Below are 22,778 nucleotides of genomic sequence, written 5' to 3' on the forward strand. Positions count from 1 at the left end.
TGCCTGGGTGGAGCTGTATAACTACCTTCACTTATGCAGGTACGGCACTGTCTCCAGAACAGTTAAAGAAAGCACAGCATGAACATTAGTGTGTAGCCTTGTGTAACTGTGTACCTCAGTATCTGCGGTGTGTGCTTTACCTACAGCTTCAACAACGTTTGCACACCCAGTTATTATCCTCTACGCTGACAACATGAAGACAAGATCTGCTGCAGTTCTTCAGCACACTCTTTAATCATGTCAGAGTTATTATGCATCAGTCTACATGATTCTGTCAACCTGTAAAACTATCCCCACTGTCAGAGAGGCTATTTTCAGTAGTTAATATAACTTATCATAATTTTACTTCATTTGGTTTCAGTTCAATAAAAGCGGCCATCACTGTGTTTTCACCTTTGATTTTAACTTGTGCTTCACAATGTACTTGCTCAAGGGCAGGTTATTTTCTACACAAATAAACACAGCACCTTATGACCAGTCAATTCTCTTTTAAAAAAAAAAAAAAAAAAAAAAAAAAAAAAAAAGTAATTTGACTGAGATCTAGTTTAAAAACATATCCTATTATTAATACAAATATATACATTCTTTAAGTAGGGAAGAAATAAAAAATACAATAAAATTAATCTATAAAACAACCAAGTTCTATAAAAATATTTTCAGAGCAGCTGCAACTTCCCCTGAAGAACAGCACAGGCTTTACAAAAGCAATAACAGGGTACAGTCAGGGATTTCTTTTACTTGGCCCTGCACATGAAATGTGGAGTGCATAGCCTTGTGAAAGCTATTTGGCATTGGGGGGTAGGTAGTAAGGGTGAAACAGTCTTTCATGGGCACAGATTTGCAGCGCAGCGTGTGTGTGCATCAGTAACCGTGGAAACCGTGATGTGAAGTACCCGACGAAGCCTTCGGGCAGCTCACCAAGAGTCTCCTGCACCTCTGGTGGGAGCTCGTGGTAGTGATGCTTCTGTAATGTAAATGCAAAAAACAAAACAAAAAAAGTCAAAAACATAAAAAGTTGAAGATAATTCTGCATGAATCTAATGATTGTAATGCTGGCTGACCTTATTCCTCATGGCTCTCAGCAGGTCTCTCACCGAGTTTCCTTTATAGGTCCTGAACCGCCTCAAGTCTGGGGCGCCCATGGAGGAGGAGGGGGGAGAAAAAACAAAACAAAAAAAACAAAACAAAGCATTACAGGTTTATTGTCCTGCACAGATGTTAAGCATGCATGTAGAGCTACGAGGTTGTGTCTGTGTGTGCAAACCTGTCTGCAGAGGCACGGAGATGTGCATCCTCCAGTTGGTTCGGACGACTAATCTTCCTGCAGTTTCTAATCTGACTACAATTGGACTGTCTGCAGGCTCCTTCTCTATGCGGTCACTCACATCCTTTAAACAAACATAGACATAAAAATAATAAATAAATAACACTGCTCACAGAATCTGCAAACACAAAGCAAACAAAAATAAATTCACCACAACATCTTTTCATAGCCCATCTCTAAATCTCAATATCAATAAAGTAGAACGTTTAAAGTAGAAATAATAAAAGTAATCATTTTATTATTAGATTTCAATGTCTACATGCAGCTATAAACGAGTGACCACAGAGCAACTGAGGCAACACACCTGGAAAAATAGCAGCTGCTTCTCGGGGCTCCAGAAGAACGGATGTTTGAGCACGCAGGCGGTGGAGGGGCGTGACTCCACCTCAGCACTGATCATCTGCTCTATCAGATCCTGTGCGATGACATCATCTAATAAGACCAGCAAATATAAATGTTTTCCAGTTAGTAACATGTGATGTGATCTGAGCACAGTTTACAAAAGAGGCCAAGCAAAGCATCAATTTCACGCAGGTAACTGGAAAAACTGCAGCCAAAAGCATCTTTGAACTGATGAACCGGTTCAAAGTCTGGTGGCTAAACGGTGCTCACGTATGAAAGCATGGACAGTTTTCCATTTTCACATCATAGGACCTACTAAGGAGAGAGGCACGAGTGAAAGACACTCACCATGTAAATCCTCCATAAAGTGTGAGAGCGAATACTCTCCTGACAGGATGTTGACCTGTCTTCTCAGTGCATCGCCAAAGGGGTGCTGCCCCCTGCTGATTACGTAGTAAAACACACAGCCTGCTGAAAACACGTCCACGGCTGCTGTCTGGAAAGATGAGACGAGAAACACCTTTACCAACAGGCCAATGAAGTACTTCTCACTCTAAAGACCAACCTGGCTTATTATTGAGAAGAGTTTAGCAGTTTTTATAAAGATGTTTGCAGCCTACCGGTTTATTTTCAGGGTTGTCTCGCAGCACTTCAGGAGCTATCCACCCTTCAGTTCCTGGTATTCCAGAACGCAAAGAGAAGCTGCTCCGACCGTCGGGAATCTTCTTACAGAGCCCAAAATCCGAGATGAGAGCTCGGACCCGACCCAGTGCGCTCGGCCCAGAAAGCAGGATGTTTCTAGGCTTCAGGTCACGATGGACTAGACGGATAAAGGATGGAGGAAAGGTAAGTAATAGTGTATGTAAATATACGTGTGTGTGTGTGTGTGTGTGTGTGTGTGTGTGTGTGTGTGTCTCAGACCTATATTGAGTGAGTGGAGATGTGAGAGGCCACACATGGTCTGTTCCAGCAGAGTTATAGGACTCAGCTCAGGAAAGGAGGACGGATCTTCCACATACTGCAGTGAATACAGACAAAACAAATGTCTTAGAGATAATTCAATTAACAGTCAAAAGCGGAGATCTCAGTGACAGTCCACTGTAGCGCCAACCTGTTGCAGAGTTGCGGTGCACAACTCGATGGCGATGTAGGTGAAGAGGTGGTCTCGCTCTGTGCAGAAGTATCGGATGACGTTGGGGTGCGTGTCGGACTCTCGCAGGAGCTGCACCTCTCGCTCTGCCACCTCGAAACACTCTGGCAGAATTCGCTTCACGGCAACGAGGCGGTCGTCAAATTTACCCCTAAAATCCCCATAACATGATTATGTGCATGTGTGTTGTTCAAAAAGATTTCGATGTTTTGCTGTTATAGAGAGTAGGAGTACGAAATACTGACATCTGTGTGCTCTATATTTTGGTGCTTGTAATATTTTCAAAGACATGAGTCAAGTTTTTCAACCTGTGGTCACCTTAGCTTTGAATGAGTTCCTATTCACATCCAGTCACACCACTAGCTATAGTATAGACCTTAGTAAAGTCAAAAAACACAATCAGATAAACATCCATTTCTTCCCTCTCTAGTTTTTAACTCTTTACCCGTTCACAGCCTACCAGGAGTAACCCTTGAAACCTTTGTTTCCTGATTGGAGCGTTTCTGTATTGATGCATGCAGGTTAGTGAGGATTGTCTCTGCCTAAGCAGCTACCCTCAGAAAAATAAAATAAGAAAACTATCCTAATGGTCATCAAACCATGTCTTTATTGACATACACTGAAGTGTAAAAACTCATCATTTTGGGTGCAGAGGTGTCGTCCTCATCCTTATTAAGGATAATGATTAATATCGTAATCATGAGGAAAACATACAGAGAATTAGTGCTGTTTGTGATGGGCACTGAAAACAGCGTGCTACGTTTTAGATGCTTAAGAAGAATTCTTGACAAAAATATGATACAAGTTTTCTCTTTTGCTTAAAATCATGAAAATCCACTGATACAGTTTTCTGCTTACAAACATATCGTACCTGAAGACAAATGTTCCTGCAGAGCCGTGTCCAAGCACCTCAGAGGGACTGAAGCAGATTTTACCCACGTGCACCTCCTCACTGTTTTCTTCTGAGAAATAGAAAAAAAAATAAAGAAAGGAAAACTAAATGTAGCTCATCTTTAAGGTGAAGGAGCAACAGTGATTCCCCCCCAGTAATGCTTTCTGTTGAGTTTTTATACCCAAAAGCATCTTGAGGCAAATTTGCCAAATATGCTGCGTTTCACCTGCTGTGGGTTTGTGTCCATTCTTGCCATTTTTATCTCCATGCGATGTGTTGCTGCTGCTGCGACTGTGAGGACTAGGTGGAGCTTCTGTAGATGCAGGCAACGGGTCTAGGTGTAGATATGCAGTCTGAATAAGACTCTTGCAGGTATTAAAACTTATACTAAGCCCAGGTTAATCTGGGCCTCAATAATGACAGGTTTTATTAATTCTTCATTTCTCATCACCATCACTGCACTCACAAGCACAGAGCGATAGAGAACTTGGTTTTTAAGTTACACACCGCTTGAGATGTTTGCATCAGTAGAAGGAGGTGGGTCTGAAGAAACCAAGGTTTGTGCCTGCGTATTTGTCTGCATGCGCTGGAGACGAGACTCAAAGGCTTCCTCCAGCTGTCTTTGAGCTTTCAACTGCTGAGCTGCACGCTGGAGAGACACATATCGATATACAACACATCAAACAAGAAGGTTGAGTTCAAAAGGTCAGTACTGAAAATATAAGATTAGTAAACTGTCCACACACTCAAAAACATGGCAACTGCGATTCAGTCTCAGTAGTAAGCCAATTAAAAGAAGCTTAAAAACAAAAACAAGACAAATAAATGTGCACTTTATCTGCAGTTTGTTCCATAATCGCTGTTTCAAACTATGATTTATTAGATTAAGTGGGGAATATACTTTTTTCTTTGCTAATCACATACACTCTGTAGCCTATTAAACTCTGCAAAAACAATACTTAGGAAATGCATATATATGCAGGAAGGTGCTACTGAAGCTGTGAGGATAAGCTTTGCTGTAAATATGATTTGTCTATCACGCAGTGGCATTGAGCAAATAACCTGCTGCAATAACTGAATGTCCTGTTCATGATATGTGGCGTGACACGATAACAGCCTGAGGCTTAGTTACTGTATCTGGCTGAAACCCGTCCAGATAGCATATTTGTTTCTATTCCAAGTGCTGCTGAGGGGAGCTTCAACAGCCCAAAAAATGAGACGCAGACACAAAAGAGGCTGCATTTTAAAAAGCATTACAGCCCTCGGTTTTTCAAACAGAGTGGAAACGCTCTTCATCTCTCGCTTGTACTGTCACCATTCATTACCAAGCCCGCATGAGTAAACAACAGCTGAAGATGAAACAATGATCTCTGTTCTCTAAGGGTCAATGAATGACATGTTGGAATAGGAACACAGCTTTCTAACTTAAGTAGAGGAACAAGGTGGGTGGAGGAAAACTGGGAGCAGCAGGAATTTTTCCATCACACTGTTTTGGATTTAATGACAATCACAGGTCACTTACAGGGGCATCCCACCTGCCACCATTAAATCAGAGCACCTTTGTCAGAAACCCAGACAAAACCATAAATTCTCACCTTTGTAGTTTGCTTTTCTTTCTAAAACATGTAATGACTTTATTAATGAGCAGCGGTTTACTCCCATTTCTCATGTTCATACTAAGGCATGCTCATAAGCTTATATGGGTGATACTGCATATTATTGATTAGAAAGGAGGGTTAGTGATCACCTCATTTAATTCTTTAAAAAAGAAAAAAAAAAGAAGCAAAAACTCACGATGGGATATGTGAACATGAAGGCGAGCCATCCTCCCAGCAGCAGAGTCACGACAGCCAGAGTCAGACGGTCCTGAGTCACATAGAGAGGCAGCACGGTGGCTGACCTCTGATCCTGTCCTGATGTCTTCCCATCAGCCCCTCCTTGGTTAGCCTTAGCGTCACTATGTCTGCCAGCTAATGTTTGAAACTGAGATACACAAGAAAGAGAAAAAAAAAAAAAAATTAGATGATGAGGATACTTTTTTTTTTTTTTTTTTTTAAAGTTGTGACTCACATAGCGCTGATGGTAGTGGGAGGCAGGGGACAACGGGGAGGCAGTGGAGGCAGAAGATCGAGGGGGGATGACCGCCTCACCAGAATGCTGCAGGGTGGTGGGAAAATCTCTCAACATGGTTGTGTGGGCTACTGGGGGGAGCTCATGGTGACCTGAAGCAGCAAAACACAGATCAAATACATTTACATCTGCACAAGTTTTTTGTGGGATTTTGTCGTTTTGTTGCTTGTTTGTTTTGTTTGGGTTTTTTGTTTTTTTGTTTTTTTTTTTGGGGGGGGGGGGGGGGGGGGGGGTTTGATGCATAAATCAAAGACTTTGCTCCTACACCAGAACTCTTACCATGAAAAATAAAGAAAAAGGATATTAATCTTAATGCTCCACTGCTTATGTGAATATCATTTTTAATATATTTAAATACTTAAATAGATAATTATTTAATGTAGCAAGAGTATATATGCACTAACTTAGAAAATGATACACCAAATAAATATCTCCATTTTGACATGGGTGTGTATTTGTTTACATTTGTACTGAATTAGTTATTTTCCTCATTAATCATTCCTTACTGACAGTGTTGTTTTCGGCTAGATTAATTAGGTCTACAGCGATCTAACAAGTGGAGGCAGCCATTACATTTGTGAGCCAAACAATATGCATAAGACTGACCCCATTGCACTCTTTGGATAGCAGCCCACTCATTTGCATACTGAAGCAGTATGCAAATTATTTGAGTAAAGGATAGATGAATTAGCAGAAAGGTAAATAAATACAGAAGCAAATGAACACACAAATTCATGTTACGTTCTGTGAATCGATAAATGCTTCATTTTATTATTATTTTTAATTGATTTAAACGTCATTTATGTCAACACTTTTATTTCTGAGTTTGTGCCTGTGAGGTTAGCCTGCAGCTCACTCGTTTTTCTTCACTGCAATTTTCTCTGCAAGGAGGTGTCATTGTTATGTTCAGGTCAGCTTTTTTTTTTTTTTTTTTTTTTTTTTTAAATACACAGAAATACAAACCAGCAGCCATTTGTCTAGTTCTGGACAATAACTTCATTAATACAAATGTTGTCATTTCTGTTGATTAGTGTCTGAAGGACTCATTTATTTTTAATAAAGAAAGCTGTCTGTGTGTTTGAACACGTTTACCTATAAGCAGCCAGTGGTTTTTCTGGCTGTTTATGCTCCCCGGAGGATAGCGCACATCGGTGGATGGTGTGATCTCACACTCCCCCCTCTCTCTGACCGTCACCTCAGCCGTCAGTGGACCGTCGATCCGTGCCAGGGTCAGTCCCCGAGGCTGCCGTGGCAACAAAGAGCACAGATGAGTCAGGAGTGGACTTTCCCCATTATCACCTCAATCATCAGCTGACTGGATACACTGTTTAGCATTTACAGATGATGATATTAGAGGAAAGTGGGTGCTGATGTTTGGATATTAAAACTGATTATATATTTGAACTCACCACTAATGAGACTCCGTGGTGCACAAGAGAAGTCGAAGCATAGAGGTGGGAGTCCAGCTTTCCCACATAGAGAGTGGGCCTTAAGGAAATAAAAGCTGAGTTATTTTAATTCAGTCATTGTCCAAATATTCATGAACCTAACTGTGCATCAAATGAGAGTCATGACTGTGTAGCAATTTAAAACATCATACGCTCTTTCCTGCGTTAGATCATCATGAATAACAATCAATAAGGAACTCAGAGACTGAACAAAACAATCCTTTATTCTTCAGTGAACACAATTCTTCTTACACAAGTTGAGTCTGTGCAGTGGCTTGCTCCTTCACAAACTGATAGCTCCACTTCAAAGTGGAGTGTGCATCTGCCTGGTTGCCAGCAGACGAGAATGTGAGAAAACGCAGTGTTTCCATTGCAAGGGACAGGTGGGGGGCGTGTCTCAGCGAGTCTCCAGAGTACAGGTAGACGCCGATCACTGGCGACCCATAGTTCTGACTCCAAAGGACATCACCTGGAAAACAACAATACGGGACTTAAAACCCTCAATATGACTGTTAAGGAACACATCAGTCATATGAGATGTTAAAATATTCACAAAGGGATAAAACCACACACCTCCCCCTACCTGACTCTCTGTCAACTGTCACAACAAGACCATCACCACTGGAAACAAGATGGGCCATTTCTATAAGGAAACCAGAGGCAACAGGTTAGTGTTGGAAGTGTCTGGGATCATTTTAACCAGCTGTTTACATGTAAAATATAACCTAGAGTCTGTATCAAAATACACAATAATGGATAATCATGAGTTACATTTGTGCAATGTCACAATAATCCTGGCAAAACAACTGTATTCACACTCAGCAACTGATTGTGCGTGCAGGGACGTACTGTAGTCTTGCTTCTCGTCGTAAGGTGGAGCAGAGTAATCGTTGTATGTGGCGTTCCATCGCAGCTCTTGTGTCTTCGTATCAAACATGGTAACAACATATTCTGGGAAAAACAAACAGTGACGCCCATCAACCTTCAACCCTCAGCCACGCGAGCGGGTGCAGCCACCTGTGCAGACGTACCTGTGCGTCCAATGTAGAGCAGGGGACTGTTGGGACAGATGGAGTCAGAGGTGGAGGTTGTTAAACTGGTTTGCTTTTCACCGGTTTCAGGATCCACCACAAACCACACATCCTGCTTTTTACCTGCGAAGATTATTAACGAACAGCAGCGATGTAGGTCAGAGTCTCCTTTTATGACAGTCTGTTTCACACATGCTGATAAAAAATGTAAAAAAAAAAAAAAAACAAAACAAAAATGTGCTAATCTGACCTGTATAGAGTATCCCATCAGAGCTCCTGCAGGGAGCTGCCTGTACCAGCTCAGGGATGGTAAAAGGAAGTTTCTGCAGATTTATCAATACAATAAATCAAACAAGTTCTATTTTTTTTTTTTTTAAATATAAGAAATATAACACAAACAAGCATCCTTACCATCAAACCTTCCTGGTGCTTTCCACCGAGTACATATAAACTGCCATCATTGGGGTCTGGGAGGAAACCTGGTCTAAATGAAATGTGCACAAATTTAGAAATGAATCACTATCAAAAAAAAAGAGAACATCTATACAATCTATACAACAATAACACAACTTCCTTATAGAAATGGGCAATATGGAATCACCAGTTAACCTAACCCCCCTAACTGCATCTCTTGGGACTGTGGGAGCAACCCCCACAGACACGGGGAGAACATGCAAACTCCACACAGAAAGGGCACCATCACACCACCGTGCTGCCCTATCAATATATGATTCAAACTTAATTATATCAGCTTTGTCTTAAACTAAGGTTTGGAGTTTATTATTAAAACAGGATTTTCTGGTGTGATCCATGCTTTGCTTAAAGGCAATCACAAGACTTGATGAAGAATTTCCACAGTTATGTAAACTGTTTATGCATTTAGATGATAAGGCTTGTGGCTCACTCTTCCTGAGATAAGTCTAAAAGCACAAAAACGGAAAACGGACACTTTAAGGAAAGTTAAGCTATTATTCTGAGTAGTGGTACTCAGGGCCCCATGTCTGTGTGTCTCTATGTTACTTACTCTGTGAGGTAGACAGGAACTTGAATAATGGGGTCTGAAAGAATTAGAAGAGCAACTTCATGATGTATGTTTTTAAAAAAATAATTAAATACAACAGAGTAAACAGTACTGACTCCTTGTGTACAGACCTTCTCTTAAAGTCCATTTGATGTCTCCTGTCTGTTTGGAGACAGCATGCAGACTACCGTCCAGAGTGGAGACAAACAGGAGGGACTCTGGAAGGGTGACTGATCTGACCCCACCAACCTGAAGGGTCGCCAGAAGAAATTAGACACACACACACACACACACACACACACTTTAGAACAGCTGTCTGACATTGAGGTCAGTCGTGTCATGTGTCGAAGATTTCAGCATAGCGCGCGTGTGTGTGTGTGTGTGTGTGTGTGTGTGTGTGTGTGTGTGTGTGTGTGTGTGTGTCAGGTCCACCACTGGGGGGTGGGGGGTTGATTGTAATGGCCTGCAGTGAGTTTCTACTCAATAAGTGCACTGTGTTCCTGATTTAGCAGGATATCCTTATTTGCCCTGCCCTCCAAAACTCGACACCATATGCCGAGGGGTGTTAACCTAAGTGTATTTGTATTACTCACGCTGTGGGCAGATACAGTTGTTTAACCAAAGTGGGGACTTGACTGCCTTTAAGTTTAGTTTATGTTAAGATTAAAGTTAAATCACTTTAAGTCGAGATAAGTTCCCTTCGACTGTGTCTGAGAGTCCACCTCTCCCATATTTATACATTAGCAGGAGAGTAAACCTGAAGCAGAGGTACAAGTGAAGCAGGCAAACTAAGCTGACTCTCTCTCTCTTCCACACCCCCCCCCCCCCCCCCCACACACACACACACACACACACACACACAATTAACTTTCTTCTGACGAGTGAGCTAGCTAGCTAGCTAGCTAAAGACGTTAAAAGTCCCATCATATCACCGCAACTTTGCTAGAGCCTGAAATAGACACACATGCCATTTGGGAGTTCCGTTAGGCATAAATAGAAACACAAAAACAGTGTTCACAACAAGAGAAGCAGAAAGCGCCACACAACTCAAAGTTTACCTGAACCAGCTTGCCTTCCAACGACAGCAGGAGAAGAGACAGGATCAGGCGCCCCACAGCCCCCATGACCCCTAAAACACTTTGTTTCATGGCTCTTAATAAACGAACAACTGACGGTACTGAACTAAAAACAGAGGTCGAAGTCTCTTTCCATTTCCAGCGCCTGCCAGCCACTGTTCGTAAGTTAACCTCGGGCGTTTAACATCGCTAAATCCATGCGGCCAGCCACTAAAAACGAACATTCAAAGCTCGAAGTGCCGCTTTAAAGCCATAACAAACGCAGCGTAACATCTCCTGTCACTACTCCATATTTCCGTGATGGGACGGATTCGGTGACGTCAGTAACGAACTGTCAAGCGGACAGGTGGGCGGGCCCTTTTCAAAGACCTACCCCAGCTGAGTGACAGGAAGCTACACCAATGAGAGGAGATATTTGGAGCAGAAGGGGAGGAACTGTGGAAATGGCTGGAACACGTGGAAAAAGACAACAGGGCAGGTGTAAACGCAACAAGAGGGGGTCTTTGTGCAATCGAAAGTAGTGGAGGCATTGTTTTTTGTTCTCTCTCAGCACCCCGCCCAAAAAAGCCTATACACACCTATCAGTGGTGGAAAGTCCGTTTAGTTAGGTAATATAACGAATTATACTTGCACTTCACTTTAATACAGGGAAGGAAATTCTGTGTTATTTTTTAGTTTTAAAAAAGGTATCTGACCTCGGTGGGAATGAATGGGATTATTTTGCAGGGATTATGTTATCTGGGGAAATATTATACTTATGTTTACATTTCTCTCTTTTTCTTTATTTCACTTTTTTCTTTTTCTTTTCTTTTTTCTTTTTTATCTCACAACCTTAAGTGTATGGGCTAATTACCCCGAATGTGCTGATCATCTGTAATCATTTTCCTCTCTTTTTGTGTATATGTATAGAGGAAAAACTCTTAATAAAAAGACATTGTTTTGTTGTTGTTGTTGTTTTTAAGTATCTAATTTCAGTTTGGCTCTGAATCATACATTACCATTAAATCATCTTTAGTCTCATTACTGGAAAATGGGAAAGAGATGCAGTGGGGTTTTTTTTAAACATCCAAAAATAGATGGAAATACAGTATATAAGGCAGTTGTTATAATTCTGTGTAGCCTGTAGGTCAATATTTGGTATTCTTCAAAACAGCCTGAACTCTCTTAGGCAGCTTTCTTTTAATTTCTTTAAGTGATCTTCGGGAATAGTTCTCTGGGCTTCTTGAAGGACATTCAAAACTCTTCTTTGGGTGTTGGCTACCTTCTGTCCTCTGGTAAGATGATCCCACATTGCTTCAGTAATGTTGTGGTCCGGGCTCCAGGGAGGTCAATCAATGACTGATGGTGTTCCACTGTGTTTTTTTATTCAGGTATGCTTTACTGCTGTGTCAGGTGTGTTTGTGATCACTGTCACGCTGATCAGATCCTTTCCAGTTGGAATTAACCCTTGTAATGTCCTCAGGATTCCCATACTCTTGATGACAACACAAGGACAACACAAGGGTTAAATGGTGGAGCAAAATCAGACTGTACTTTTCTGTGTGCTGTGTTTTCAGTCCAGTTCTTGTGTAAGTTAGCATATCTCAGCCTATCTATTTCATGAAGAATGGCTTCTTGTCGGTCACCCCTGTTGAGGCTTCACTGAACAGTAGATAGATCAGCTGAAGGGATTTCTCAGGTCCTGTGTCAGGACTTTACTGTTTTTGGTTTTTTTATTTCTTACATACACGACTTTCAGATATGGTTTATCTGATCTTTATAGTTTTTCTTCTTTTGAATTCAACTTTCACAAACTTTAAGGGGGGAAATGGTATCACCTTGTTGATACAAAAGTTCTATTTTATGCCTGTCAAAAATAGAACTTTGGAACTTTTGTACAATCAACTAAGAAAATGGGGAAAATATTATTTTTGTTACACATTGTATGTGTTTTTGTGAGTAACAACGTGCCTATAGTTACAATTTAAAACTGATTCTTTGCAAAGTTGTCTATTTTGTGTAGAAACAAGACAGGTTCATCGTTTGAGTTAGCTGAATTCTTTATGCTCAAATGATTCAGATCAGTGTGAAGTGACTTGTGTCGAGACTGTGCAGTATGGATGGACTAATGTGTTCTATTTTATTCAAACTTCTGCCTCTATAGTATACTTAAAGGTAAATAGACCAGGGATTTATTACTCCACTTTCATGAAGCACTCACATACAGATTAAAAAAAATGGCTTTAATGGATCTTTTAAAAATGAGTGACAGTTCCTCCTAATTTGCAAAACACTTATTCCTCAACCTGAGATCTGAAGACTTGACAAAATGCCTCCAGAACCAAAGCAGACAGAGGATTTATAGATGTTTTCTCAAGCTTCGTAGCACTTCCAGTGATAAGTAATTAGAGATTAAAATCAAATTTTGAATTGAGAAAGTTTAAACACAAATTACCTACAGAGGATCACACAGTAATTTAAAAACTCTTTATTTTTCTGCATACTTCCCCCTCAGAAATGTGAGCTAACATGCAGCCCAAGACCTTCACTCATGACTTACCAAAATACCGCATTCAAAAAATACTCTTTAAAGTGCCATTGCATGAGGAAACACAGACTGGGATAAAGTAACTTGTAAGCTGGTGCACTTTGGATATGATATAATGTCAAAAATAAAATAATGCAGACAGGCACTTTTGTCTTTTGAGGTATGCATAAAACAAATTAAACACACAGCTTCACAGACTGTTTTTTAAAGGCATGTGCTCGTTGTGCGCAGGCAGGGAAGGTGAAGGCGCTACACACAGTGCAGCGTCCGGGCCTTTGGCTTGGTATGGTCTACTGGTGAAGCACGCTGTCAGGTTTGGGGTATCCAAACAGCTCAAAGTCCAGCTCATACAGCTTGTACAACTGTCTCTGTGTTGAAATGGGAATCTGTGCAAACCAGTCTCTTTCCCAGCTGGCTGCAGTTTTGTTTTGAGCCCCTGAGGGGAACCGTATCAGATGATCCACCTTCAGAAGCTTCAACAGGTGCTCTGCATCTGTTTCCAGGGTTTCTAGCTTTCCGATAAAGTCATACTTCACCTGGCAGGGGTGGCACAGACGGTAGACCTGAAACACAGCAAAAGCAGGAGTATCATTTAAAAACTGCATTAGTTTGTGTGTGTTTGTGACTTTGTCTATCTGCCTCTAATAATTGACTGTTTGTGCACATATACTGGCATTCAAGAAAAAAGGAGACACACAACTATACTCTTGTGTTTATTACTAAAATGGATTTGAATACACAGGCTTCCTCATTAATCCATCCAAAATACACAAAAAAATAAAGAAACGCTATTTAATCAGAGTCATGCATCAAGTCATGGAGGAGATTGCCTGCCTTCTGGAGTTACTCTCTGACAGTTGGACAGGGCCGTAGAAGGTCCTTAACCCATAAGTGGGAGTGTTATCTTCTGCTTTGTGCAAGGAGGAACAAGATGAGCACTGCCAGAGCCAGGCCACTGGTGTGAATGTACTCACTACCTGGCACCGTGGAGCCTGACTGCCGTTTGCCATAGAATACCAGAATTGTCAGGTCCACCACTGGCACCCTACCCTTTTCACAAATGAGAGCAGGTTCACCCTGAGCACATGTAACAGACGTGAAAGAGTCTGGGGAAGTCGTGGAGAACGTTATGCAGCCTGTAACATAGCTCAGCATGCCTGTGGTAAATGGTGGGTCAGTGATGGTTTGGAGAGGCATAGCATTGGAGGGATGCACAAACTTCTGTATGCTAGGCTAACAGCACGGTGACTGTCATTAGGTATCAGGATGAAATCCTTGGACCGACTGTCAGAGCCTACATTGGTGCAGTGGGTCCTGGAGTCCTCCTGGTGCACGATAATCCCCAGCCTCATATGACAAGAGTATGCTGGCAGTTCCTGGACGATTAAGGAACTGATACCATTGACTGACCCCCACGCTCACCTGACCTAAGTCCAACACCTCTGGGACATTATGTTTCACTCCACCCAGTGCTGCCAGTTGCACCTCAGACTGTCCAGGAGCTCAGCAATGCCCTGGTCCATGGACATCATCTCATTAGGAGAATGCCCCAACTTTGACAGGCATATATACAAGCACATGGGGGGCTAAATAACAACAACTCAAACAACATTATGAGTTGCTGAATTTTCATTTCCATCAACAATGTGACATCCTTTGGTTCCTAACATATTATGTAGTCCATAATAGTAGAGATGTCCAGCATGAATTTCTCCCCATTGAGATCTGATGTGTTTTCACAATGTTCCTTCACTTTATATTTATGTATTCCATCAGACATGCAGCACTTCACTGTGAGGTGCTTTGATAATACCAATTATGTAATATTTTATTTGATCTCTAGTTCAAAACATAGCTCTCCAGCTAACTACTGTCCTTTCTTTTTAGCTATTGTCCCCTCATTCTGAATATCTCACCTGGGTTCATCTCATCTCTCTTTCTGAATATCTAATATGGCTGAGATATAACTGTGATGCAGGTATTGTGCTAAAAAACTCAAGGTAAAGCCTAGAAATCACCTATTATAGGGAAAGTGCTGCTTTATTGCCATTGTTATGCTGTTCCAGTGTGTAGTTTCCTTTACTGACAGCACAGTTTGTCCAAATACATTGCACCGTTGTGTTTGTACTAATGCACGTTGCATTAGTACAAACTGTATGGTCCATCTTTTGACAACTAAATTCATTCAAAGGATGTGAAGCAAGTCCACGTAAACCCTTAAATATGAAACATTCATACTTGAAATGTTTAAAATCATCAAAACTCAGAAACTTGAAAGTGTTAAACTGATAAAATGTGAATAACGCTATGCTAATTCACCTGTTAATGACCAGGTAGTGAAACAATACTCAATATGTCAGATCATTTGCCATTTGTCTGCCAGCAGAAAGAAACACAAATATTTTAGAAATCTGCCAAAAACGAGTTTAAAACTAAGAAATTATTTTATTTGTAGTCAAATAACAAGCTGAATTCATTTTTATACTGTCGACCAGGACTTCTCTAAGAAGTCTGAAAGTAATCAAGCATAAAATTCGACCACTACCAGATTTTCCTGTTCAGGAATTCAAATAAATGATTTGGCATCTTAATCAAAAAATAATCATGTGTTTTACAGTTTTTTCTCCTCTGTTTTTTTTGGATGACACAATAATTATATTTTAGTATTAAAAATATCATTGGGTGGATTACCTATTATAAGAAGGTTTTTTAAGTAACTACCAGTACTGTTAATTTATGGAAGCTGTGGAATAAGCCTTACAGTGGGTGATGGTCTAATAAATGTGTTAAATACACCCCATGATTTTAATGAACGATCTTTCCTTAACCTGCACGTGTTAAAATGCATGCGTCTGTTTGTGTGAGGCAATCACCTGCCGCCAGTGTTCGTTGAAGATGCTCTCTTTCTCAGTCTCTGGATCTAGCAAGTATGTGATAAACTGCTGAAATGTTGGTTTGATTCCTGCCTTAAATGCCTCGGCCGCGGTCTCTGGCAAATCCCCAGACACATTGCCATAACGACGCAGCATAACTGAACCAAACTGCCTGTAGAAGTCCTGGTTGGGCCTTAAAACACACACAAATACGCACACTTCAGTGATTCATCAATGACATGGGCTACTGTTTAATGCAAAGTGAAGCACATTTCCTTGAACAGCAAACACACACCTTCCAAACTTGTTCCTGAAGGCAGAGATAAGACGCACAAAAGGGTCGCGTACAAACAGAAACTTGGTGTAATGCTGGAGCTTCAGTGCCATCAAGTGGCGGGACAGGGAACCATAACGGCGCCAAAATCTAGAAATACACATAAAAAGCACTGTTAAAGATCTTGTTCTGGGGTTACCTCCTTTTCAAGTTGTGATAGTTAGATATGACTTGGATACACAAACTCTGCATGTCTGAATTCTGTGATAATTTGTGGCTGAGTCACAAGATGAATGAAGAACAAAGCCAGATCACATCCAAAGGGGAAAGGGATAGGTCTTGTGTAACGACGCAGACAGGAAAACACATGTTCGACTTCAATGGGCTACAGAGCGGTCTGCCTGTGCTGCAGCACCAAGCTCCGCCTGTCCTTTCCGCTCGGCCTTCCAAGCGTCAACTCACACATTTTGTTTGCGAAACACATTTTTAAATAACTTAAAGTGAGAATATAATTACTTCCAGGTTTTGGGGAACCTTCCTTTTTATTAATGCTTGACATACTTTCAATTCAGTCCAGTTCACATTTCAGAAAGTTGTTTGGGAGACATTCATCTTGGAGTATATATTTTTCTTGGCTGTGCAGCCTTCCTGTTCCAGAACATTTTGCATGAGGACTTGGTTATTTAAAACTATGGTGGTCTTGATTTCCTTGTGTGGCTTAAGGAGACAATTTTATTTATGACTTATCGACATTTTTCCCAAGAAACTAAGCAGGCAGAGTGTTCTGAAGAGCTACAGTGATGTATTTATAGTAAGCATCACTTGTTTAGCATTTGCCGTTCCTCTTTCTGGTGCTCACTAATTAAAAAGTAAATGCCAATATCTCAATTATTCTCAAATCATTGACTCTTCCCTGGAGGTAGGATTAAGGCCGAGACCATTAGAGTGCAAAAATTATTAGAATGAGCAACTTAATTTCAGAGTAGGAAAAAAGTGGTACTGTTGAGGACACCAAGGTCATTCTGCTATTATAGCAATAAATCACAAGAAACAGGCTCAGATCAGCTCAGGAATGCTAATGAAATAGCTTTGTTTGTGCAGTGTGGATTCTGAAATATAATTCAGGAAGCAAGAATTAGAAAGAAAATATAATTTTAAATGTATAAATATGTAAATATGAGAGCGCAATTAGCAAAAGACTGAACAAGTATGTCTTGTAAGTTTGGAAGGGTAACCAGGAAAAGTGTTTTCTCACTAAAAAGAACCTGGCAGCACAGTTTAGGTTTGCAGCTGAACAAACCACAACCTGGACACTCTGCAGTCACTGGGCTGAATATGAAACTCGCTGTGTACCAAAGAATTATGGCGTCAAATACGAGGCCAGCTGTCTGACATTGGATCTGAAATCGGATCATGCGACAGGTCAATGATCCCACGCGCCGCAGTGAATCTATAACAGAATAGTTGAAAAAGAAAATAATCCAAGCATTGCAAAGGCTCAGTCAAAGCCCAGACTTCAACCTGACTGAAATGCTGTGACAGAACTTTAAGAGAGCTGTGCATAAAGTGGGATTTGTGAAAACAACAGCGGGGGCTGAGCCAAGATGAACCTAGAAAATAATTAAATAGTCCCAGATCCTCTAAAACCTGTTAGGATATTTATTACCGCTCTCATTCATGAATTGTGTAATTAAACAACGAAAAGTTCAGAACTTAAACATATATCCACAGCTTTTACAATAATATTGTAAGATATTTTTAAATGAGAACCACTATGAAGATTAACAGTCTGATTTTTCGCTCTTCAGACACAGGTGATCCGGTCAAAAGACTTAAACTTGGCTAGCTGTGGCATTTAACTTCAACATTAATGAGAAATAAGCCCAAATTACAGCAGCACAAAATGCTGGCAAATTTACAATTAATACAGTAGATCACTTCATCTCAAACAGACAACAGTTTGCTTTGATGACAAACTCTTTCTGCTTTCCTTCAGCACGTCATTTACTCGCGTCTGCTTATCTCTGGACGGGGACCTCTGCGCGTGTACTCCGATCTGCAGCATACTTTTGAGATGCTATTGATAAATAAATGACTTGGCTCTGTAACATCTTTTACAGCATCACAACCCACAGGTTCTAACTTGTGAATGATACAATGAATGATGCTCAGATTAGGACTGAATGTTTTCCATGTGTGGTTGTCCGCCCCTCTCTATCAGCCCATCACTGCAAAGCCAGGAAACTGTGGGTGTGATTTCTTCTGCATGTAACTTTTCATCACAACTTGAAAGAAGAAATTCTGATGTCGATGATCAGGCGAGTGGCTGGCAGAGAGTATTTCTAGGACAGTTTTGAGTCTCCTAACGCTGTGAATCCAGTTAATTTCTCTTTTATTTAGTTAATGTAGTTTTCACTCTCTTTTTGGCTTGTTGGAAAGGGGGAGGGGAAACAATCCAGAGCATCGGCTTTTGTACCCTGGCTGTGCATAAATGAATTCCCGCGTACCTCAATGAACTTTAGCAACTCTGTAAAGAAGCCAAAGCTCATCCATATCAATGTTCGAGACTGATAAAGTCAAATAGAAAATAATTACTTCAAGTTATTCAAGTGAAACTGGTTTTACACCCAACTGAATCACGGTGTGCGGCCAGGTTTTCCCATGCAAATAAATAATGATACTGGGTTATAAGTTGTCTGTTGTTGTTCAGCTCAGATCCCATTTAATTAATTTTAGAGCCTGATAGTGACTAGATATATTTTATGTCCTGACTCCTGATAAGTAAAATCTTAGATTTGAAAGAAGTACTTTCTTTTTCTTTTTCACAAGTCTGATCACTACTAAATGAACATTTATCACATCAACAGTACTTGGATAGTTATTATAAAGCTGAAACTGATACGTATAATATTTTTTAGAGAAATGAGCTGGTGGTGGTATAAATGGCAAGCTAGGATGAAGCTAAAGCAATAAACCAATTTATAGTTTGGATTAGAATAGACCGAAATCACAATATTCGCCGTGCATGGTAAAAAAGGGCACAGAGCACAAAAAATAGATACAGAAATCATGATGTGAGATTTTACTCATCATTAAAAACCTGATAAACCAGTTTTCATTTCACCAAATTAAATATTTACAAAAGTAAAGAGTTATTATGACGGTGCAAACACATCACCAAAACTGATCTAATATTTGTCCGTGTTATAGGTTCAATATTTGTGTGTCATACTTGGCAAATGTTAGATGCAACGTGGAGTTGTGTACAAGGTCAGCAGGTACAGCCTCTGGGTCAGTGTAGGGTTTCCCTGAGGAGCTTGAGATCAGAGACTGAGACAGAACCACCATCACTCGCTTCCAGTTGGTGCACGCCACCTAAACAGAGATCAGCAGCAAGGCAGAGAAGAGGGAAGAAAAGGGAAACCATTTAGAAGACAACGGGGACCATAAAGGAGAAGAACAATAATGAAGCAGTGTGATTTAAACATCTGCTTCTCCTCTTGTTACTTTCCCCACACAGTGAACTGACTCGCCACCCATATACACCCCACACCACACATAATCACTCACTGAGGCAGCAGTACCTTGGGAACGTAGCAGTAGATAATCTGGTGTGTATCGTCCACTATCAGGTGATCCAGTTCCCTGTTGGGGATCTGTGAAAAAGGCCGAGTCCTTTCGGGGACTTCCACGTCTTCCTTCCCTGAACACACGTCGTCAATCCTCTTCTTTCGCGCCTCCTGTTCCCTATCATAAGCAGAGATCTCCATCTCTACATCCTCCTTTGTTTCCTCCTTCCTCTGTGCATGATTTTGCTTCCCCTTCCCTTCCTCCGTATGTTCCTGAGCCGCTTCCTTTGGGCTAAATGAAGCACTAGAAGCGGTGGTGGAAACAATGGAGGAAGAAGTCGTGTGGGCTCTGCTGGCGGGCATAGTCTGAGGCGGGCTCATAGTCGTCGGGGCACAGCATCCGGACTGAAGCACCTCGTGTTTGGGGTCCTTCAGCGGGTAGAGACTAAAGCCCCCAACATCATCCCAGTAGACAATGATAAGCAGGATCATAAACAAAGATCCCATGATGAAAGCCACTCGGAGACCACGCCACGTTCCCATGTTTATAGTGCAGCAAGAGCCGTAATTGGTGAATAAAAGAGGAAGAGTTTATCTCAGCTCCATTGTGGCCGCCTTACGGAAGGACAGACTTCCTGTTTGAAAGATTCAACTTAAAAAAAAGAAAGAAAGAAAAAAAAAAACACAGGAAACATTACTAAACCTCGGCTTCTCATTTATAGCCTCACTAGGCACATTTAGACTGTGGTTAAAATGTTCAAGTTTGTAAGAAATAAAAAAAAACTGAAGCAATGAAACCACCAGATTTAAAAAACTGAAATACCACACTTTTTTTTTTAAATCCATTAAAATCATTTTACACCTCTTCCATCCCATTTACACACACCAAAAAGTAAAACCATTAGTAGCAAAGAAGCCCAGTAACAGTCATAACAGAGCAGATGTGGAGTGTGCGAAGACCCCACTAACGCAGATTTCAGAGAGACGTGCTGGAAATCACGTTAGGGTGGTTTCAAAAGTACTCCTCAGCTCTCAAATGCTTACAGAGCACTGTTAAAAAGAGGAATGTGAAGCAGCACAGTGCTAAACGTGCCCCTGTGGTGGTTTTCCTGAGAAAAATATCGATTTTGACTGATTTGCAAAGCATGTATTGTGTATTTATCTGATTGTTTGACTTAAAATTCACTGTGGTGATGAACAGATGAAGCTCGACCTTCACCCGATGACACTAAACTGGATAAGGGAAGAAAATGGCTGGGTGGATGTGCACAGTGGTGCACAGTACTCTATGGCATTTGTTTCCATTTTAAAGAGAACAGCTGCCAGAGTATCTTACTAACTTGATGCCGGGCTTTATGATAGGCCAGGTTGTGTTCCTGACCTGTGTCATGTCAACCAGAGGCCGTGAGAACCTCAGGCTGCACCCTGGGGCGCCCAGCTGTCACAGGGAGATGTGAACAAATGGTTATGCTGATGAAGCAGCTTCAAACCAGGGGCTGCTTAAGGGTTCACATCCCTGATTGTTTGTCCCATAAAAAACATCTGCTATAGTGGAAAAAAAATTATGGTGCCTTTTAAAACCAGAAGAAAAAATTCAGACAGGGCAAGAAGCATCCTCCAGCGAAAGGTGTTTTTTTCCGCAGCGTTTTTCCTCTCATTGGTTTAAATTTAAACTCCGCGAAGACAAGACGAGCCTGTCTGGAAAATCAAACATCCACACAGTCTCTTCAGTCTTGCCACGCGCTACACACAAGCGCACGCGCGCGCAAAGGCACGCGCAGAGATCAACGGAAAAGATCCAAAACTTCAAATGTTCAGTGACAAGCTGCAGGCCCTTCGCCCTACTTCCCTTAGAATATCTTAACCATTTCTCACTGAAAGCAGCTTACTAGGCTTTATTATCTCTGTTAATATTTTCCTCGTTTAGCAGCAGACTCACCGTGACCTCCTCCCGGCCGTCGGACGGAAACAATCTCAGTTTACAGAGTAACCTACAGAGGTTACAATGCGCCCTTTCTGCGGCCGCACCGGCCAGTCCCTTCTCTCTCACGCAAACGTGACTCTTCCAGCTTCTCCTTCCCTGCAGCAGCCAACCACAGAAGGACTGCACCTCTTTCTCTCCACACTTTCATCCGCTCACACTCCGCTCATCATACCCAGGCTCTGAGGAGCAGGAAAGCCTCCTTTTGTTTCTTTTACCTCTCTCACTCAGGGAGCATCACGGCAGCAATTTAAGCCGGTCTGAACATTAATCTGTCTGTGAGGGAAAAAAAACAAAAAAAAAAACGGCTCATGACCTAAATCCTTCATATCACCCTGCAGAGGAGCTCCATAGTCAGTCCGCTTCTCTCGCTCTCTCTCCCCGTCTCTCTCGCTGTGTCCGGCTGCCCCGGTGATGAGACCAAGCGGGCGGGAGGTAGGGCGAGACAGAGCAGCAGCGACGACGGAATGAGCCCTATAATGAGGAAAGGCTCGCGAGATTTTGAAAATAGATTTTTGTTTTCAGAATCCAGCCACGCACTATTCCACGTGTTCCAACCCGCCCCCCCAACACACACATTTTTCTTTTCCCACACTGGTCTTGGGACTTCCAGGGAAAAACTAAAATAATTATAAATCTCTGTTGGTCCAGAGCCCGGGGAGAGCATAATCCATCTTTTTGTAGCTACAGTGTACTCTTATCCTCTAAGTGCTTCACATGCAGACAATAATAAAGTCAGTGTTTTGAAAAGAGAACAGATATAACGAAAATTACATTTCAAAAGCATAAAGATTTGGTGTTTTTTTTATTCCGCTACAGTGCTTTAAATTAAGTATTTATATTTTATACATTATCTAGTTTTATTATGGGAAAAAATAAACCTATATAAATCTGCCTGGTCTGTATGTGAAAAGTAATTGCCATTCAGCAAACTCATACCCCCAATTTCAGTTTCACTAGCCACACCCGTGCCTGATAATTGCAAGGCATGTTGAATCAAGACATCCCACTTAAACAAAACCTGTCTGACAAGGTAAAGTAGAGCTCAGAGAGCTCAAAAAGCAACACTTCATGTCACAATCTAAGGACGTAGCTGAGAAAAAAAGTTAATGGCAACAATGGGAGAGATTAAGGTAAAAA

At 41.3% G+C, this 22,778-nt stretch overlaps 2 protein-coding genes across 2 annotated transcripts; both read right to left on the reverse strand.

Annotated features, from left to right (window-relative positions):
- Positions 1-215: 215 nt before the first annotated feature.
- On the reverse strand, positions 216-10,760 carry ern2 (endoplasmic reticulum to nucleus signaling 2). Its single transcript, XM_085458842.1, has 24 exons — positions 10,397-10,760; positions 9,470-9,587; positions 9,342-9,375; positions 8,729-8,801; positions 8,568-8,640; positions 8,318-8,440; positions 8,136-8,237; positions 7,870-7,929; positions 7,539-7,755; positions 7,248-7,326; positions 6,931-7,081; positions 5,779-5,930; positions 5,503-5,691; positions 4,216-4,357; positions 3,935-4,042; positions 3,688-3,778; positions 2,778-2,967; positions 2,588-2,684; positions 2,287-2,486; positions 2,015-2,162; positions 1,629-1,756; positions 1,265-1,388; positions 1,062-1,129; positions 216-964 (listed from the first exon to the last, which is right to left on the reverse strand). The coding sequence occupies exons 1-24, from the start codon at positions 10,484-10,486 to the stop codon at positions 782-784; spliced, it is 2,940 nt and encodes a 979-aa protein (XP_085314968.1). The 5' UTR covers positions 10,487-10,760; the 3' UTR covers positions 216-781.
- Positions 10,761-12,623: 1,863 nt separating this feature from the next.
- LOC146707481 (carbohydrate sulfotransferase 12-like) lies at positions 12,624-22,074 on the reverse strand. Its single transcript, XM_085458846.1, has 6 exons — positions 21,597-22,074; positions 19,673-20,309; positions 19,321-19,463; positions 16,110-16,238; positions 15,815-16,007; positions 12,624-13,504 (listed from the first exon to the last, which is right to left on the reverse strand). The coding sequence occupies exons 2-6, from the start codon at positions 20,198-20,200 to the stop codon at positions 13,232-13,234; spliced, it is 1,266 nt and encodes a 421-aa protein (XP_085314972.1). The 5' UTR covers positions 20,201-20,309; positions 21,597-22,074; the 3' UTR covers positions 12,624-13,231.
- Between the last annotated feature and the right edge of the window lie 704 nt (positions 22,075-22,778).

Source organism: Copadichromis virginalis, linkage group LG6 (assembly GCF_057382275.1).
Source record: "Copadichromis virginalis isolate Kocher_CV1m ecotype Utaka linkage group LG6, C_Virginalis_male_GT1.1, whole genome shotgun sequence".
In the NCBI taxonomy this organism is placed as follows: domain Eukaryota; kingdom Metazoa; phylum Chordata; class Actinopteri; order Cichliformes; family Cichlidae; genus Copadichromis; species Copadichromis virginalis.

Bases quoted from the DNA above. Each gene is read 5' to 3' on its own strand.
- LOC146707481 (XM_085458846.1), bottom strand. From the start codon at position 20,200: ATGGGAACGTGGCGTGGTCTCCGAGTGGCTTTCATCATGGGATCTTTG. The intron at 19,464-19,672 runs GTACTGCTGCCT...ATCTCTGTTTAG, and splicing joins TCTACTGCTACGTTCCCAAG to GTGGCGTGCACCAACTGGAA. The intron at 13,505-15,814 runs GTGATTGCCTCA...GCTGTGTTTCAG, and splicing joins TCAACGAACACTGGCGGCAG to GTCTACCGTCTGTGCCACCC.
- ern2 (XM_085458842.1), bottom strand. From the start codon at position 10,486: ATGAAACAAAGTGTTTTAGGGGTCATGGGGGCTGTGGGGCGCCTGATC. The intron at 8,238-8,317 runs GTACGTCTGCAC...TGTTTTTCCCAG, and splicing joins GCTCTACATTGGACGCACAG to AATATGTTGTTACCATGTTT. The intron at 965-1,061 runs GTCAGCCAGCAT...TTTACATTACAG, and splicing joins TGAGAGCCATGAGGAATAAG to AAGCATCACTACCACGAGCT.